This window comes from Pelodiscus sinensis, chromosome 2, assembly GCF_049634645.1.
Source record: "Pelodiscus sinensis isolate JC-2024 chromosome 2, ASM4963464v1, whole genome shotgun sequence".
Lineage (NCBI taxonomy): Eukaryota > Metazoa > Chordata > Testudines > Trionychidae > Pelodiscus > Pelodiscus sinensis.
The window spans coordinates 216,535,078-216,554,516 of NC_134712.1; the positions used below are offsets into that span (position 1 = coordinate 216,535,078).

A 19,439-nucleotide genomic window follows, 5' to 3' on the forward strand; every position below is an offset into this window, starting at 1 on the left:
AATGAAGCCGGGATTTAAATATCCCCCGCTTCATTAAAATAAAAATGACCGCTGCACTGTGCCGGCTCAGCTGATCATCAGCACAGCACGGCAGTCAAGACGCGGATCGGTTGACAGGGAACACCTTTGTCGACCGCTCCCTTATTCCTTGTGAAACAGGACAGAGCGCCTCCCCTTATTGACTAATCGTGTCGTTGATACAAATTGTATCGACTGCATGATTAGCCAATTACCCACTTCTTAACATCCTTACTTCAGAACTGGTTGGACACTACGGATGTAGAGAGTCACCTGTCCTAAGGTCTAGCTCATTTACAAGCAAAACTGGTGAACCCACAGCACATGCTGTCATGTGGGTATAAACAGTACCACCCTAGTGACAATGCAGCACTAATTACTGTCTGTGCCTGGTTCATATGAAGCATGGCAACCATTGGCTGCTCCAGCATATCCGTTTTGAGCTACAGGGGGGAAAGAATCTACTGTCAAGAAAGCTTTGGTGTACTGAAGAAACCAAAATGATATGAAGACTCTTGTTGAACTGTCACTGGCCTCTAAATAGTTAGGGCCTCGGGATTAATTTTTCCAGTTTTCATGAAAATTACAAGCAGATGGATATATATGTGGCCTACCAAAAATTATCAGTTTTGCTAAACAAACATTTTGAAAAGTAAAATTAAAAATTGTAATTAAAAATATGAAGCAAATTCTTTTAAGCAATCTCAGTTCAGTCCCAATTTTGGGAATATCCCAAGAGTTTATATAGGTTTCAAATAGGATTTACTGTAAAGTTTATTGTGCAATCTTAACCAATGCTCTTTTTCCCTCCCTATAGTCCAAACTGGGATACCTGACACTGATTTTATGCACTGCACATACGCTGGTCTATGGTGGAAAGAGATTCTTGAGCCCTTCGATGTATAAATGGTATCTTCCTGCTGCATATATGCTTTCTCTCATTGTTCCTTGCTTTGTCCTGGCTATAAAATTTGTTCTGATATTCCCATGTATAGACCGACCACTTACACAAATTCGACAGGGCTGGGAGAGGAACTCCAAAGGTTCAGAACAATCACACTACAATGATAGCAAGTCAGCAGTATAATCACTTAAACATTTGTATTTCGTTGCAATGTCTCAAAGATTTAAACTTTTAAAGTATTAAAGTATTGTCCTTTTCCATTTTTGTGTGTGGGAAAAGGCCAAAAGGAGAATATTTTACCAGGCCCAAACAATTTATCAATATAAAAAATGATCCAGGATCAATCTTAAACACAAAGCCAGAAGCCACTGGGAATGCTCTGTGATCCAAGAGCACTATCTCCTTCTCCCTATAAACTATGTTCCTTCTCAGTCTCCAGGCATCAAGAAGAAACTCTGCCTGATTTCCTTCCTTTTGTCAGTGCAGAGTACCACTCTGCATAGGGCACCATCAATTGTTAGGCTGGCCCAGCCTGGACCATGGGCAGAGAGGAGCTCAGCTCTTTGATGACTTTGCTTGCCCTATATTTACCTCTGTTTCAACAGAGGTCTCTAGCTATACCCCACATATACCTTAAAGATAGCTGGTTAAGGTTTGGTTTTTGTACAGAAATGTTATTGTTGGAAGTGGTTGGGCCAGTGATCCTTGGTGCACTGGACTACTATAAACTCAGGCATTGGGCTCCTGGGGAAGGAAGGAAGAGGGAGAGTTTCCAAAGTCATTTGGTAAGGAAAGTGCTGTCAGGAAAAAACAGACTTTGGTTATGGTGGTTAGAAATATGTGCTTCTCCATCTAGGCTACGTCTACACTGGCATCCCTTCCGGAAAAGGGATGCTAATGTAGCACGTTGGAATAGGCAAATCTGCGGGGGATTTAAATATTCCCCACAGCATTTGCATTAACATGGCTGCCACTTTTTTCCGGCTTGGGGAAAAGCCAGAGAAAAGCGCCAGTCTAGACGTTATTCTCTGGAAAATAAAGCCTTTTCCGGAGGATTTCTTATTCCTACTTGAAAGTAGGAAATTAACACAGGTAGCCATTTTGCTTAATATGAACTTGTAGCCCAATTTGTTTAGAGTATGTCTGTAATGAGTTATAATCATAGATGTAATACGCTACTGTATTGGAATTTTGTGTTATAAGCTCAATAAAGATGAGATCTTTTGCTTTCAAAAATCCTTGGGTTCAGTATGACCTACTGTTGCTCAGCAGCACTTGTACTGTGCATATTTTAGTGACAATGAAGAAAATCCTCAAAATAATTGATTTCTGTGAGTCATTTTGGGATCCTGTAATGCAGGACTGCCAGTGCTCTATAGATTTATTCTTAGCCACTTGACCATGCTGCTGGTTAACAGTGAGCAGATAGTAAATGGTGACTTTGTGCTAGAACTGACGTTACTAGAGAAACCACTAGAGCTCTTTGAGGGGAGGGGAAAGAAAATAATGAATAATGGGTTTTCACAGGAACAGACTTGCTCACCAACTCTTCTGTCTTCTCACCACTCTTTCAATGACAAGATAAACACATAAACATGGGTAACTTTAATCATGAAATGACTAATTGAAATTAGAAATGGGTACTACCAGCTAGGTCAGAATAAACAAACAATCATTATCTGATGCTTTCCAAAACCGTCACAACATGGGAGTCATTTTACTCCATCACAACTGCCAGAACAAAAAAAGTACTTGTTGTGTACTTGTCTCATGCTTCTTAGGAGTCTCAAGGTGAAATGATACATGAGACAAATATATTAGTGACTAGCCCAACCAGATTCCTTGTGGCTCAGGTGACCAATGTCCTGATAAAATTGGGATTGTGCCAATATTTAACTCTTTCTCCAAAAAATTGGTATTGACCAATGTATGATCAGGACACCATTTGTCCTGATATTCAGATGAGAAGGCAAGCAGTGAACCAGCAGTGAGGGTAGGAGGTGAGTGGTAAGCTAGTGGCAGGAGGAATGAGAGGAGGCGAACAGCAAGGTAAGCAGTGGCGGGGGGTGAGGAGGTGAGCACGGAGGCAAGCAGGGGGTCGGGGGGGAGGCAAGGGGGGATCCAGCAATTGAGGTAGGAGATGAACGGGAAGCCAGCAGTGGGGGAGATGAGAGCAGGCAAGCAGTGGTTGAAGGGGTAAGGAGGTGAGCAGTGAAGCAAGCAGTGGATGGGGGAGGGGAGTCAAGAGGCAAGCAGGAGCCAGCAGCAGGGCAGGGACATGAGCAGGGAGCCAGCAGCAGAGGGTGGTGAGGAGGGGAGCAGCGAACCAGCAGCAGGCAGGGATTCTTGTGGCAGGCAGAGAGGTGTCTGGCAAGGGAATGGAGAGGTTAGTGGGGGACAGAGGGGAGAGAGAAGGTGAGCAGAAATGTGAGCAGTCAGCGGGGAAGTGAGGAGGCAATCAGTGAGTCAGCAGAGGTAGAAGGGGAGATGAGGAGGCGAGAAGCAAGCCAGCAGCAAGCAGGGTATTTTTAAGGTAGGCCGGGGGTTGGCTGACAGACAAGTGAGGAGATGAGTGGCAGATAGCGGTGGTGGAAAGAGGGGAGCAGTGGGTGGGGGACTGTGGAGGGATGCAGCAAGCCAATGGTGGGCAGAGGGTGAAGAGGGATGCAAAGCAGGAGCTCTGCTTCTCCTAGGACTTAGGGTGGAGTGAGAGCAAAGCCTGCGCAGAACAGGAATGGAATGTGGGCAGGATTGATAGTTCCCCAATGTGTCCTGATATTTCATTGTTATGACCTGGTCACCCTGCTTATCTGGTGTCCAATACCAGTGTTATCCACTTTCTAACTATAGCCACTAGTCACTGGTACAAACTTGATACCTCAACACGTATTAAGCTATATGTACCATTGGTGCATTTAAAGTGGTTTCAAGTTAACATTAAGAAATGACTGAAGAAAATGAAAAGGTCACAGACCTAGCTCAATGTCGTTTTGGCTAAGTAAAACACAGACAAGCTAATCTTTAAAATTCAACCCTCTGACACTACTCATGTAAAAGTGGCAGGCTGTGGGGAGAAAAAAAGCCAAATATAAAAAGTAATGGATAAGTAGAAATCTTGCAAATTTGCAGTCTATGGACAAATTCTGTCTTCAATTACACCTGTGTCAACAGTTAGTTCAGTCTTACAGTGGATGAAAATGTTTCCAAGATACACCAATTGTTACCGTTAAGAACTCTACAAATATACGTGAAGTTTCAGGAATTCCTCTTTATAACTCTCACTGAAAAACTCCTAGGAAATTATCTCTGGGCTAGAGTACAAACTTCATTAACATGTGCCAAGTAACAAAAGTCCAGTAGCTCTAAGGGTATGTCTACACTACCACCCTAGTTCGAACTAGGGTGGTAATGTAGGCAACTGGAGTTGCAAATGAAGCCCGGCATTTGAATTTCCTGGGCTTCATTTGCATCTTGCCGGCGCCGCCATTTTTAAATGTCCGCTAGTGTGGACTCCGTGCCGTGCGGCTACACGCGGCACAGACTAGGTAGTTCGTATTAGGCTTCCTATCCTATACTTTCACGAGGAGTAACGGTAGTTCGGAATAGGAAGCCTAATCCGAACTACCTAGTCCGTGCCGCATGTAGCCGCACGGCACGGAGTCCGCACTAGCGGACATTTAAAAATGGCGGCGCCCGGCAAGATGCAAATGAAGCCCAGGAAATTCAAATCCCGGGCTTCATTTGCAACTCTGGTTGCCTATATTACCACCCTAGTTCGAACTAGGGTGGTAGTGTAGACATACCCTAAGTTACCAAACACAAATATAGTATGTACTTCATAGGCCCTTGTTTTAGGGAACAGAGTTCTATGTGCAAGGTTCTTTGTGTCAGAATACTGAATATAAGGCCACATCCTGTAATCTTTACTAAGGCAAAACTCCCACTGCAAAGTATTCCCCCTGACTACAAAACTACAACTGTATGATTTCATACTATCTTTATACTCAGTATGTGCTGTCACAGATCCACAGGATCAGTGCTATAGTCCCAGCTTTGGAACCATCTTAGGAGAACCTCATCCATGTGCCAGACCCCTAGAGATCCCACTTTTTCTTTTCAGTAAGCTATGGAGCTTTGTTGCCCCTTTAAACTGGATCTCTTGGCCTTCAGCGTTCCTGGTTCATAACATGAGCACTGTTCAGAGAGTCCCACTGAGACAAATTTGCACAGTCTAAAGAAATAATTCAGTTCCTCAAGAATCTGCAGTGACGCTGCCCCAGTGTTGTGAAACAGTGGGGTTTATTAGCTGACTGGAACACAGCTTAGGAAGACTTTGTTTAACATAGAAAAATGAAGGTTTCAGCACAGTCCATTCTGGGTGTTGTGCTTCCTGCTGCTGGTGAATGTGGGTGGCGGTTCCATCCCTTCCTCAAGCTCCCTTTCCCAACAACTCAGCCCAGGAAACTAGGGGGAGGGCCTGGTGCCAGCTACAGAGTTCGGGCTCACTCCACATTCAATGGCTTTGAGAAGCAGAGAACCCGGAATGGACTGCTGTAACTTTCATTTTTCTATACTAACCAAGAGGAAGGGTTGGAACTGCCTCCACACGCTCATCAGCGGCGGGAAGCGGAGTGGAGAAGAGCAAGCTGGGGGCAAATTGCCCTATTTCCCACCACAGCCAATGAGTGCATGGGTCAGCTCAACCCCTGCAGCCTGCTCCAACCCCCCTCCAGTCCCTGGGCTGCACCATTGGGGATAGGCCTTGGGAAGGAGTGGAATGGGGGCAAGGCAGAAGCAGAGTAGGGGTGAGAGGAGCCAGAGAGGGAGCAGAGCAGGGGTGGGAGAAGTGGTGGAGTGGGGAAAAGGGTGGAGTGGGGGCAGGGCCTGAGGTGGGAAGAAGCGGGGCATTCTCCCAGGCTAGAAGTGACATGGGGAGGAGTCATGTGGGGGGACAGTCATGTAACCAGTGCCCTCTTGTGACTCTCCCCTGCAGTCATCACTGGATGTCCAGATCTCTCTGGATCATTGGTTGCTAGGTGTCCAAGCCTAGGAAATTGGATTTGTAATTATCTTCTCAAGAGCTCCACTGATCTGGGATCTAAGGCTCCAGACAGCTAGGCACAGTTTTCACCTGGGTCTTAGCCTGTCCCCTTTTACCCACTAAGCAACAATACAGCATATAGAAGACACTGACACACACATAGGCTTCTTTAAAATATTACAATAAATTCTCGCTTTATCACACAAAGGATAAATAGTACCACCAAAGGAATTAAGACCATGGAATAATAATTTTGCTTCATGGAAGACTGAGGGTAAGGTGTCCTACCAGTACAGAATTATATCAAACTAGCTTGTGAGGCCCGTTGTTGACGAGGCAAAGTCATTTTGCACAGATTACACTTATAGGAAAATTCAATAAATTAAAGATATGTAACAGAATTTTTCATTAATGTGCTTGCAAAAGAGAAGAAAAAGAACAGTTTTAGGATTTCAACTTCACACGTTGTTCATTTTATTGAATAATTACCATACATGGTAAATTTGAATCAGAAACTCGTATCACTTCCATTACTCTTTCTGGGAATAATTTGACTTATTTCGTGACTTGTAACAGTAAAAATTTTCTTTGCACTAAAATGACAGTTGACAGGCAACTCGACTTTAATTTTGTTAGCAAATATTTTTATGAACTCTAATCATAATAGTCATGACTTTTTTCCAATGAAAAGCAAAAATAATTATTGAAACATTTCACCTAGCATATTCTGGTTTAAAAAGTAGTGCATTCAGCTCATGTAAGTGGCAGAATTTTTTATGCAAAATTTAGTATCTGTAGGTAATTGAGAAGTGTGACTTTATTTTAATCTACAAACAATCTCTTCAAAATATGTAATAAATTTGTTTTGTGAGTAATCTATGAACTAAAATGATACTATTTTTTTAGTGAGATACTTTTACTAAGGGTGTGTCTATATAAGGAATTTAATACAGAGTCTCTAGTATGCTTTAAATTCGCACCCTAGCTTACTCTCCAGGTAAATGTTCTGAATGCATGCTACAGGCAGGGCCGGCCTTAGGCAGATTCAACTGATTCGGCCGAATCGGGCCTCGTGCCTAAGGGGGCCCTGTGCCCCTGAAACCGGAAGTGCTGGTGAGTTACTATTCAGAGCCGGGGGCTCTGCTTCAGCAATATGTGGAGCTGGGTCTCCCCCAGACTCTGGCTGGAGCGGGCTCCAGCCCCTCCCCCCCCCCCGCCAGCCTCCCTCTGCGTGCAGATAGTTCGGAATAGGAAGCCTAGTCCGAATTATCTAGTTCGTGCCGCGTGTAGCCGCGGGCACAGAGTCCGCACTAGCGGACATTTAAAAATTGCGGCGCCCGGCAACATGCAAATGAAGCCCGGGAAATTCAAATCCTGGGCTTCATTTGCAAGTTCGTATGACTACATTAACCACCCTAGTTCAAACTAGGGTGGTAGTGTAGACATACCCTTAGATACTTGAAAGCTGCTTTCATGTTCCTTTTCGGTCTTCTCTTTTCTAAGGTACACAAGGCCAATTTCTTCAGCCTTGCCTCATATCTCATGTTCTCTAGACCTTTCATCATTTGTGTTATCTTCTCTGGACTTTCTCCAGTTTCTCCACGTTTCCTGAAATGTGGCACCCAGAACTGGACATGATACTCCAGCTGGGGCTTAATGTAGATGGCTCATTCCCTGCCTAGGGGACATGAGACTGGGCGGGTAAATTTCCAATCCTCCTGTTCATTTTTTTCCTAAGCCAGGAGGGCACAGTAGTTCTTATGGGGGCTCTGCAGAAGGCAGCCCGCACTGCCCTCTGCCTGAAACCTTGTACAGGTGTTAAACAGCTGTCCAGCCCATCCTAAAGGTGACTGCATTTTAGCGTTCCTGAAGCAACACTGCACCAGCAATGGACAGGAGAATGGCTCCTGGGCATGGCTTGCTCATGACTGCTTCAGTCCCGTTGATGGGCCTCAGCCTCTTTCCTTCCACTCCCCCACTTTGCAATGGGGCTGTAGACTCTGGGGGAAATGGGTGGAGGTAGGCAGAGGTGTCTCCCTGCAGCAGATGTAGACACGTCTCTGTATTAATCACTCTCATTAAAGTTTTTAGCTTTGTAGTGAGTCCTTTTACATGGAAACTTTGTATTACGTCTTGGTAGACTAGTCCCTAGGACAAGTGAGGCAGAGACTGTCTCTGTGGGGTGAATGAAGTGGGAATAGATAAGGCGGAAGGTGAGCACCTCTGGGCAGTTGCAAAGGTTGGAGAGGGGATGGAAGCCAGATCCAAGATCAATGAGCCCTGGGAAGTGGGCCCATTGAAAGGAGATTGGACCTGTGGATGGCTTGGGGGTCAGCAGCAAGGGCCTGCTTTGGGAAGCCCCCTCTTTGGAGGTGAATGTGGCAGCATTAAGACACCACCCAGAAGCAGGTGCCACAGACGCTAACTACAGATTCATGGGACAGCTCTCACAGATCTTGCACATGAATAAAATGATAGATCTGCAGGGGTTGGGGGGCAGTGGCGTAGTGAGAGGGCTGGAGTGGTCAGTTGCCCCTGGGAGAAAAATAATATAAAATTTAGTTAAAAATAGATGTCACACGTTTTTAAAAGGAATACCATATTTCCTGTCTTTTGTCTATTTTTGTCTCTTTAGGCCCCCAGTTAAAATTTTTAAAAGCACTTGAGTGACTAAAGTCATTTTTGAAAATTGGACTTAGAAATCTAAGCTCAGATTTTAAAAGGTAATTAAGCTCCTAAAGAGACAGTTGCCAACTCGGCTCTTCAAAGATATCTATCTGATCTTTACACACCTTTGAAAATCTGGTCATAAGTGTCCTAGTCAGTTCTGAACATGAGATGTAGGAGCCCAGTCCTAACTCCTGCAGGCTTTTTTTTTTTTTTTAATTTGAACATTTATCTACACTAATTCCCCTCCTTTCTCTTTCACTATCCAATAAATGCATGGATCAAAATGATAGGTGCTTTGTGAATATGCTGACTTGAGTGTGGAAAGATTTCATAGTGTCATGTATGATTCCTAGTAACCCATCTCAAATATGAAAAACTAGGTTGATACCTGTTCATGTCAGGAGCTGTTGAATTCATTGCACCATTTGCAGTATCTCATTAGGATGTTTAGTGGAGAAGATATTGTGGGTTTTTTTATTTATACTGTGGGCAAAGCATGGGCAAAACAATTCCTCCATTGTTTTACCATGAGTCTCAAAACATTTGGTGTTTTTCTAAAGCCTGGCGTCAATTGATTATATAGGAATCTCAGCTTTCATTTTAAAAAAGTGCTCTATATTTCTGGGCCTTACAGGTAAGGAGGAAAGCTTTAAAACATGAACCCTAAATACTCAAGAAACAAAAGGCCAATAAAAATCCAACACGTTTTATTTTTAAAAAATCTTATGATTTGTAGACCATTGTCATAACTTTTGTGTAGGTGTTCCTTGTGATTTTTGGGTTGCTCTTTGATTGGTGAATTTAGAGAGGACTCTCCCTTCAGTTTCCCTTTCCACCCTCCTTTTTTGTCACAGGTCATCAGAGAATCATAGCAACAATGGAGAGTAGGGTGAGTCCATGACTCTGGTTAATGACTGGTCAGGGTGACTAACTATTATCAGCTAGTGGTCTGAATGAGCTATCTACTGCCATCTGTTAGTCAACTGTAGGAAAAGGCTTCAGGAGCAGACATTTATATAGACAACTTACTTTGCCACAGAGATCAGTAGACACACTTGCTGTGTCAAGGTGATCAGTGTTGGCTCTTTTGGGTTGAAATTCACCTAAGACTTGGAGCTGGGAGAATGAAATGTTGTTATCCATATTGTAGGATTAAAAGGTAAAAGACCTGAACTTAATATGACCTGGCTTAGGGTCTACCATAACTTGAACACTAAGCAGAGGATAGTTGAAGCAAAATGCAGGACAATGTAGCACTTTAAAGACTAACAAGATGGTTTATTAGATGATGAGCTTTCGTGGGCCAGACCCACTTCCTCAGATCAAATAGTGGAAGAAAATAGTCACAACCATATATACCAAAGGATACAATTAAAAAAAATGAACAAATATGAAAAGGACAAATCACATTGCAGAACAGAAGGGGGATCCGGGGGGGTGGGAAGGGGGAGGAAGGAAGGTAAGTGTCTGTGAATTGCTGATATTAAAGGTAGGGAGAGTGGGATGTATGTGAGTTAATGGTATTACAGGTGATAATTGGGGAAACTGTCTTGGTAATGGGTGAGAAAGTTCAAAGTCTTGTTAAGTCCCTGGTGGTAAGTGTCGAATTTTAACATGAATGACAGTTCAGAGGATTCCCTTTCAAGTGCAGATGTAAAAGGTCTTTGTAGCAGAATGCAGGTGGCTAAGTCATTTAGAGAGTGTCCTTTCTGGTTAAAGTGGCAAGAAACTGTTTTCTCTTTGTGATCTTGTCTGATATCTGTTTTGTGGGCATTAATCCTTTGGCGAAGTGAGTCACATCTAACTGAAAGTCACAGAAGAAGGAAACTGGTTTTATTTCTGGTGGTGTAGAATCTATTTGGGAGTCCTCAATTATATCTGAAAATTTACATCCAGGCTACGTCTAGACTGGCATGATTTTCCGCAAATGCTTTTAACGGAAAAGTTTTCCGTTAAAAGCATTTGTGGAAAAGAATGTCTAGATTGGCACGGATGCTTTTCCGCAAAAAAGCCCCGATCGCCATTTTAGCCATCGGGGCTTTTTTGCGCAAAACAGTACTGTGCTGTCTACACTGGCCCTCTTCCGCAAATGATTTGCACAAAAGGGACTTTTGCCCGAATGGGAGCAGCATAGTATTTCCGCAAGAAGCACTGATTTCTTACAGTAGGAAGTCAGTGTTCTTGCGGAAATTCAAACGGCCAGTGTAGACAGCTGGCAAGTTTTTCCGCAAAAGCAGCTGATTTTGTGGAAAAACTTGCCAGTCTAGACACAGCCCCAGTGTTTAAAGGCAGAGCTGACTAAAATCAATTGAGAGTCCTTGTCTTGTCTCAGTGATCGCTTGAGCAAAAATCATTGATAAAATCTTGTCTAGACTGACCTTGGACTCAACATGCAGGCAGTGTGTTGAAGGGCAGTGCAAAGAAGGCAATGGTGGTGAGGTTCCATATTACCTAGTGAAATCATTGGTGCTGAAATCACTAAGGACTGGAATTTGACCATAGAACTGACGCTTTCTTAACAAAGACTCCATTTTTGCTACAGGCAGTCCCCGACTTACGCGGATCCGACTTATGTCGGATCCGCACTTACGAACAGGGCTTTCTCGCCCCGGAAGTCGGGGCGAGAAAGCCCCGTTCGTAAGCTGCTCCGGTGCCCCTGGTCTGCTGGAGACCATCTCCAGCAGACCAGGGGCACCGGGCGGGTTCCCGTGCTTCTGAGGCTTTGCCAGAGCAAAGCCTCAGAGGCGCGGGGAACCGCCGCTGCTGCCGCTTCAATCTGGGTGCCTGTGGTCTGCTGGGGTCTGCTGGCAAAGCCTCAGAGGCGCGGGATCCCCCCCCCCCCCGCGGCTGCGGCTTCAGTCCGGGAGCCTGTGGTCTGCTGGGGACCGTCCCCAGCAGACCACAGGCTCCCGGACTGAAGCCGCAGCCGCGGCGGGGTCCCTCGCCTCTGAGGCTTTGCCAGAGCAAAGCCTCAGAGGCTCTGCTCCCCGTGTCCCTGGTCTGCTGGGGGGGAGGCAGCTAGTGTGCTCCCCCCGCCCCCCAGCAGACCAGGCTTTTGTTTTGGACTCTGGGGCAGAGCAGCTGGGGCGCTGCTGATTGGTCCTGCAGCGCCCGCTCTGGGCACTACTGGACCAACCCGACAGCACCCCAGCTGCTCTGCCCCAGGTCCTGATTCAGCCGCTGCTGGTCAGTTTCAGCAGCGGCTGAATCAGGACGCCTGGGGCAGAGCAGATGGGGTGCTGCTAGGTTGGTCCAGTAGCACCCAGGAGCGGCGCTACTGGAGCAACCCAGCAGCACCCCAGCTGCTCTGCCCCAGGCGTCCCCAAGTCAGCTGCTGCTGAAACTGACCAGCGGCTGACTACAGGAAGCCCGAGGCAGAGTTGCTCTGCCCCGGGCTTCCTGGAATCAGCTGCTGATCAGTTTCAGCAGCAGCTGACTTGGGGACGCCTGGGGTTCTTAAGTTGATTCTGTATGTAAGTCAGAACTGGCGGTCAGTTTCAGCAGTGTCTGAATCTGGACGCCAGTTCCGACTTACATACAGATTCAACTTAAGAACAAACCTACAGTCCCTATCTTGTACGTAACCCGGGGACTGCCTGTATTTAAAAAGTAAATCAGCGTAACAGAAAACTGCAACGCTCTCTAGTAACTTTTTAAAAATCAAACTTTAAACTTTATTGAAAAGATTGGATAGTTTGCAATTGAAAATATTTGACCTACACTTAAAGCAACTGATTTAATTTTGTGTAAAATTTGGCATAATAAAGGATGGCATTTTGTTTTGAAAATGTTCAACTATATTGATATACATTTTGATCAGATCTACTTCTGATGTGATATTTATGTGTGTGATTGTGGTTTGTTGTGTGGGTGTGGGTGTCTTTTTTTTTTTTGCTCAACAAAAAATTCTGGGTGGTGGGGCCCTGCCAAAACTGTTCGAATTGGGCCCCGCACTTCCTAAAGCCAGCCCTAACTACAGGTGTATTTGAATTTAGCTTAATGTACTTCCAATGTGCACTAAGCTACTGTGCACAAAGGCACTCTCAAAGGCTGAATAGTTTGCACACACTACCTACTATGGGCTTTTTCCATATGTAAACATGTCCTGTGATGTTTCGTAGCTGTAGCCTGCAATTTTCTCTTTAGTCTCAGTTCCTTTGCATTTTTCCAGCTGGAATAAGACTGAAGGAGTAAAATCCGGGAATCTGATGTTTGACCCCAGAAAGAATAACATCTTGCTTAGTGCTGAGGATGGTGAAAAGTAATGGAAGTGCAGATAGGAAGAAGGACTCAATCCAAAGTTCTTTGACATATGGAATGCTCTGGGAAAGTTTCCTGTAAATGTTTTTTCAAATCTTCACAATAGCTCCAGATGGTGGAACTGCCCTCCAACAGGACATACTTTTCCAGTCTGTGCTGGAATGATTTCATATCCTGTTGTTCTTGGGCAGAATTATTTTAGCTATTTATTACTGGAACATTTTAACAGAAATCATAATGGGCAAGCGTACTTATTTCTCTAGAGTAATCTTTTTCATATTTTAACTATTCCATAACAACTTTCATAGAATCATAGGACTGGAAGGGACCTCGAGAGGTCATCGAGTCCAGCCCCCCGCCCTCAAGGCAGGACCAAGCTCCGTCTACACCATCCCTGACAGATGTCTATCTAACCTGTTCTTAAATATCTCCAGAGAGGGAGATTCCACCACCTCCCTTGGCAATTTATTCCAATATTTGACCACCCTGACAGTTAGGAATTTTTTCCTAATGTCCAATCTAAACCTCCCTTGCTGCACTTTAAGCCCATTACTCCTTGTCCTGTCCTCAGAAACCAAGAGGAACAAATTTTCTCCTTCCTTCTTGTGACACCCTTTTAGATATTTGAAAAGCGCTATCATGTCCCCCCTTAATCTTCTTTTTTCCAAACTAAACAAGCCCAGTTCATGAAGCCTGGCTTCATAGGTCATGTTCTCTAGACCTTTAATCATTCTTGTCGCTCTTCTCTGTACCCTTTCCAATTTCTCCACATCTTTCTTGAAATGTGGCGCCCAGAACTGGACACAGTACTCCAGCTGAGGCCTAACTAGTGCAGAGTAGAGCGGCAGAATGACTTCACGAGTTTTGCTTACAACACACCTGTTGATACAAGCTAGAATCATATTTGCTTTTTTTGCAACAGCATCACACTGTTGACTCATATTCAACTTGTGGTCCACTATGACCCCTAGATCCCTTTCCGCCATGCTCCTTCCTAGACAGTCGCTTCCCATCTTGTATGTATGGAACTGATTGTTCCTTCCTAAGTGGAGCACTTTGCATTTCTCTTTATTAAACCTCATCCTGTTTACCTCTGACCATTTCTCTAACTTGCTAAGGTCATTTTGAATTATGTCCCTATCCTCCAAAGAAGTTGCAACCCCACCCAGTTTGGTATCATCTACAAACTTAATAAGCGTACTCTCTATCCCAATATCTACATCATTGATGAATATATTGAACAGTATGGGTCCCAAAACAGACCCTTGAGGAACTCCACTTGTTATCCCTTTCCAGCAGGATTTAGCACCGTTAACAACAACTCTCTGACTACGGTTATCCAGCCAATTATGCACCCACCTTATCGTGGCCCTATCTAAGTTATATTTGCCTAGTTTATCAATAAGAATATCATGCGAGACCGTATCAAATGCCTTACTAAAGTCTAGGTATATGACATCCACCGCTTCTCCCTATCCACAAGGCTTGTTATCCTATCAAAGAAAGCTATCAGATTAGTTTGGCATGACTTGTTCTTCACAAACCCATGCTGGCTATTCCCTATCACTTTATTACCTTCCAAGTGTTTGCATATGATTTCCTTAATTACCTGCTCCATTTTCTTCCCTGGGACACACGTTAAACTGACCGGTCTGTAGTTTCCTGGGTTGTTCTTATTCCCCTTTTTATAGATGGGCACAATATTTGCCCTTTTCCAGTCTTCTGGCATCTCCCCTGTCTTCCATGATTTTTCAAAGATCATAGCTAAAGGCTCAGATGCCTCCTCTATCAGCTCCTTGAGTATCCTGGGATGCATTTCCTCAGGACCTGGTGACTTGCTGACATCTAACTTTCCTAAGTGATTTTTAACTTGTTCTTTGTGTATCCTATCTTCTAAACTTACCCTCTCTCTTCTTGTATTCACTACGTTAGGCATACCTCCAGACTTCTCGGTGAAGACCGAAACAAAGAAGTCATTGAGCATCTCCGCCATTTCCAAGTTTCCTGTTACTGCTTCTCCCTCCTTACTGAGCAGTGGGCCTACCCTGTCCTTGGTCTTCCTCTTGCTTTTAATGTATTTATAAAAGGTCTTCTTGTTTCCCTTCATGCCTGTAGCTAGTTTGATCTCATTTTGTGCCTTTGCCTTTCTAACCTTGCCCCTGCATTCCCGTGTTGCTTGCCTATATTCATCTTTTGTTATTTGTCCTAGTTTCCATTTTTTATATGACTCCTTTTTTACTTTGAGATTCTGCAAGATCTCCTTGTTAAGCCAAGCTGGTCTTTTGCCATATTTTCTATCTTTCCCACACAGCGGAATTGTTTGCTTTTGGGCCCTTAACAACGTCCCTTTGAAATACTTCCAACTCTCCTCAGTTGTTTTTCCCTTCAGTCTTGCTTCCCATGGGACCTTACCTACAAGTTCTCTGAGCTTATCAAAATCTGCCTTCCTGAAATCCATTACTTCAATTGTGCTGGTCTCCCTTCTACCTTTCCTTAAGATCATGAACTCTATTATTTCATGATCACTGTCCCCCATACTGTCTTCCACTTTCAAGTTCTCTACTAGTTCCTCCCTATTTGTTAAAATCAAATCCAGAACAGCTTCTCCTGTGGTAGCTTTTTCAACCTTCTGAAACAGAAAGTTGTCTCCAATGCAGTCCAGAAACTTATTGGCTAGCCTGTGCCCCGCTGTGTTAGTTTCCCAACATATGTCTGGATAGTTGAAGTCCCCCATCACCACCAAATCTTGGGCTTTGGATAGTTTTGTTAATTGTTTAAAAAAGGCCTCATCCACCTCTTCCACCTGGCTAGGTGGCCTGTAGTAGACTCCTAGCATGACATCACCCTCATTTTTTACCCCTTTTAGCTTAACCCAGAGACTCTCTACACAGCTATCTCCTACGTTCATCTCCACTTCAGTCCAAGTGTGTACATTTTTAATATACAAGGCAACCCCTCCTCCCTTTTTTCCCTGTCTGTCCTTCCTGAGCAAGCCGTACCCTTCCATACCAACATTCCAATCATGCATCCCATCCCACCAGGTTTCTGTAATACCAATGATATCATAGTTGTATTTATTTGTTAGCAATTCCAGTTCTTCCTGCTTATTACCCATACTTCTCACATTTGTATATAGGCATCTAAGATACTGATTTGATCTTGCCTCCCTGTTGTGCCCTGACCCTCCTTTCTCCTTGCCATTATAGGCCGTAGTCCCCCCCATTTCCAACGCATCTCCCAGTCCCGCACATTCAGCACTTACCTGTGGGCTTTGCTCACCTGTCCCCGTCGAACCTAGTTTAAAGCCCTCCTCACAAGGTTAGCCAGTCTGTGTCCAAACAAGGCCTTCCCGCTCCTGGAAAGGTGAACGCCATCTCTGCCAAGCAGTCCTTCCTGGAAGAGCTTTAAAGAGTTCTTCCTTCCTGGAAGAACTTTAAAACAATAAAGGCCAGTTGTGTAAAATGGCATCTGTAAATTGTACATACTATTACTGGCTGAGTTTTAAATATACCAAGTATGTTAGAAGTGTTAGTATTATTGAATTAGAAAAAACTTTGTGTAAGTGTCTTATGCCATCTTAAGACTTCCTCTGTAGCATCATATTAGCTTTCTGACTACTCTGCTAACTCCAAATTAATGAAGGGGTGCTTTAGAAAATATGACATGCAGCCCTTTAAACAATAATTAAAATTTAAGAATTGGATACAGGCAGTCCCCGGGTTACGTACAAGATAGGGACCGTAGGTTTGTTCTTAAGTTGAATTTGTATGTAAGTTGGAACTGGCATCCAGATTCAGCCACTGTTGAAACTGACCAGCAGCGGCTGAATCAGACACGCCTGGGGCAAAGCAGCTGAAGTGCTGCTGGGTTGGTCTGGTAGCACCGACCCTTGGTGTGGCAGGACCAATCCGGCAGCACCCCAGCTGCTCTGCCCCAGGTGTTCCCAAGTCAGATGCTGCTGAAACTGACCAGCGGCTGACTACAGGAAGCCTGAGGCAGAGTTGCTCTTCCCCAGGCTTCCTGGAATCAGCCGCTGATCAGTGTCAACAGCGGCTGACTTGGGGATGCCTGGGGCAGAGCAGCTGGGGTGCTGCTGGGTTGGTCCAGTAGTGCCGCACCTCGGCGCTGTGGGACCAACCCGGCAGCCCCCCCAGCTGCTCTACCCGAGGCGTCAGCGAGAAAAGCCTGGTCTGCTGGGGGGAAGCGCCCCCCGCGCCGCCGGAGGTGGCGATAGTGGGGGAGGCACCCCGCACTAGCTGCACCCCTTCCCCCCGTTCGTAACTAGGGGTCCGACTTAAGTCGGACTGACGTAACCCGGGTACTGCCTGTACTGGTGAAATGTACAGACTACTTGGAGAACAGGAAAAACACAAGCTGGGTTTGAACTTCATAGCATGGGAATGAAACAGGGATCAGCATAAGATCCTTTTTTTTAAATCCACGCACAAAACAATCGGCATGGCTTAAGTTTGCTTTTGTCTTTTAACCACTAAGTGTCAGGGATGTTTTGGGAATATCTGTTGATACCAATAAAATAAGATTTTCCCTATTAGTAACAAGACCTGAAAACATTTTAATTGTGTCAAATGTATATGGGACTTGAGACATTTTGAGATGTCAGTGCTGCAGCTGACACATGGATAATACTGCTGTTAGGAATTTGCTGGGTCAATCACCAAATGCATTTGGTTCCATTACCATGTAATAATAGGGATAAAGGAAAAACAAGACCGAATTGAAGGTGGAGGGAATCAATTCAGTATCTTAAAAGTCTTTAAACTGATGGAAAAAAAGTATGAGGAATAAGAAGGAAGAAATACTAGTAAATAAACAACTATACTATACACGTGACTGAAATATTAGTATTGAAGGGTACAGTTTGCTCAGGAAGGATAAATAAACAAAAAAAGGGAAGAGGTGTTGCCTTATACCCTTGGGCTATGTCTACATTGGCAAGATTTTGCGCAAATACTTTTAACGCAAGCGTTTTTGCATTAAAGTATTTGCACAAGAGAGCGTCTACACTGGCATGTGCTTTTGCACAAGAATGTGCTTTTGCGCAAAAGCATCCATGCCAGTGTAGACGCTCTCTTGTGCAAGAAAGCTCCGATGGCCATTTTAACCATCGGTCTTTCTTGCGCAAGAAATTCATGTTGCCTGTCTACACTGTCCTCTTGTGCAAGAACACTTGAGCAAGAGGCTTATTCCTGAGTGGGAGTGTCATAGTTCTTGCGCAAGAAGCACTGATTTCTTACATTAGAACATCAGAGTTCTTGTGCAAGAACTCGCGGCCAGTGTAGACAGGTGGCAAGTTTTTGCGCAAAAGCGGCTGCTTTTGTGCAAAATCTTGCCAATGTAGACACAGCCTAGGATTGAGGGAGGTATGGAAATAGACAGACTTATTGAAAGTCTCTGCATAAGGATAAAAGGGGTGAAAAACAAGGGTGATGCCATGATGGGGATCTACTGTAGGCCACTCAACCAGGAAAAAAGGCAGATAAGGCTTTTTTTAAACAACTTACAAAATCATCCAAAGCCCAGGATCTGAGGGTGGGGGAATCAATTCAGTATCTTAAAAGTCTGTACAGGACTTGGTGGTGAAGGGGGACTTATACTACCCAGATGTCTGTTGGGAAAACAACATACCAGGGCACAAATTATACAAGAAGTTCTTGGAATGTATTGGAAACAGTTTTTTATATCATAAGGTGGAGAAAGATATTGTTCCAGATTTGATTTTGACAAATAGGGAGAATCTGGCTGACAATTTGAAAGTGAAGGCAAGTTGGGTGAAAGTGATCATGAAATGGTAGCATTCATGATGCTAAGGAATGGTAGGAGGGAGAACAGGAAAATAAAGACAATGGATTTCAAGTAGGCAAACTTTTGCAAAAGGGAGTGGGTAGGTAAGATCCCACACGAAGCAAGTCTAAGAGGAAAAACAACTGAATGGCAGTTTTTTAAAGAGACATTATTAAGGGCACAAGAGCAAACTATTCTACTGCATAGGACAGTTAGGAAGAATGGAAGAGACTACCTGTTTTAACCAAGATATCTTTATTAAAACAGATAGTCTCTTTCCATTCTTCCTAACTGTCCTACGCAGTAGAATATATACATACAAAAAATGAAAACTAGGTCAAATTTGCAAGGATGAATGTAAAATAACACAAGTATATAGAAGCAAAATTAGAAATGCCAAGGCACAAAATGAGCTCAAACTAGCTAGAGAAATAAAGGAAACAAGAAAACATTCCACAAATATATGAGAAGCAAGAAGACACTGGAGTGATGAGTACTATAAATAGATAGATGGAACAGTTTTTCTTAACATGCAGTCCTTGATCACAAATATCTTATTTTAACCCCTCTCTGTTGCATGCATAAATTAGCATGTTATTAAGTCTATAACATACCCACAATAGCTTCTGTTCATTTACTTTTAACCTACTCCCAACGTTTTTCTTTAGTTTAGCTTTTTTTCCATTTTACTTGCTTTTGCCCTGGTCTCTTATTTGTTTCTAATTCTGCCTGATAGAGGCAGCA

At 44.0% G+C, this 19,439-nt stretch overlaps 1 protein-coding gene across 2 annotated transcripts in view; it reads left to right on the top strand.

Moving 5' to 3' along the window:
- STEAP4 (STEAP4 metalloreductase) overlaps positions 1-2,158 on the top strand; it is a 37,100-nt gene extending 34,942 nt beyond the window's left edge. For both annotated transcript variants that reach the window (XM_006134110.4, XM_075922412.1), the window contains one exon: positions 836-2,158. In XM_006134110.4, coding sequence (XP_006134172.1) covers positions 836-1,105 — 270 coding nt within the window. In that variant the 3' untranslated portion in view covers positions 1,106-2,158. The remainder of the gene's footprint in view (positions 1-835) is intronic.
- The last annotated feature ends 17,281 nt before the right edge of the window (positions 2,159-19,439 follow it).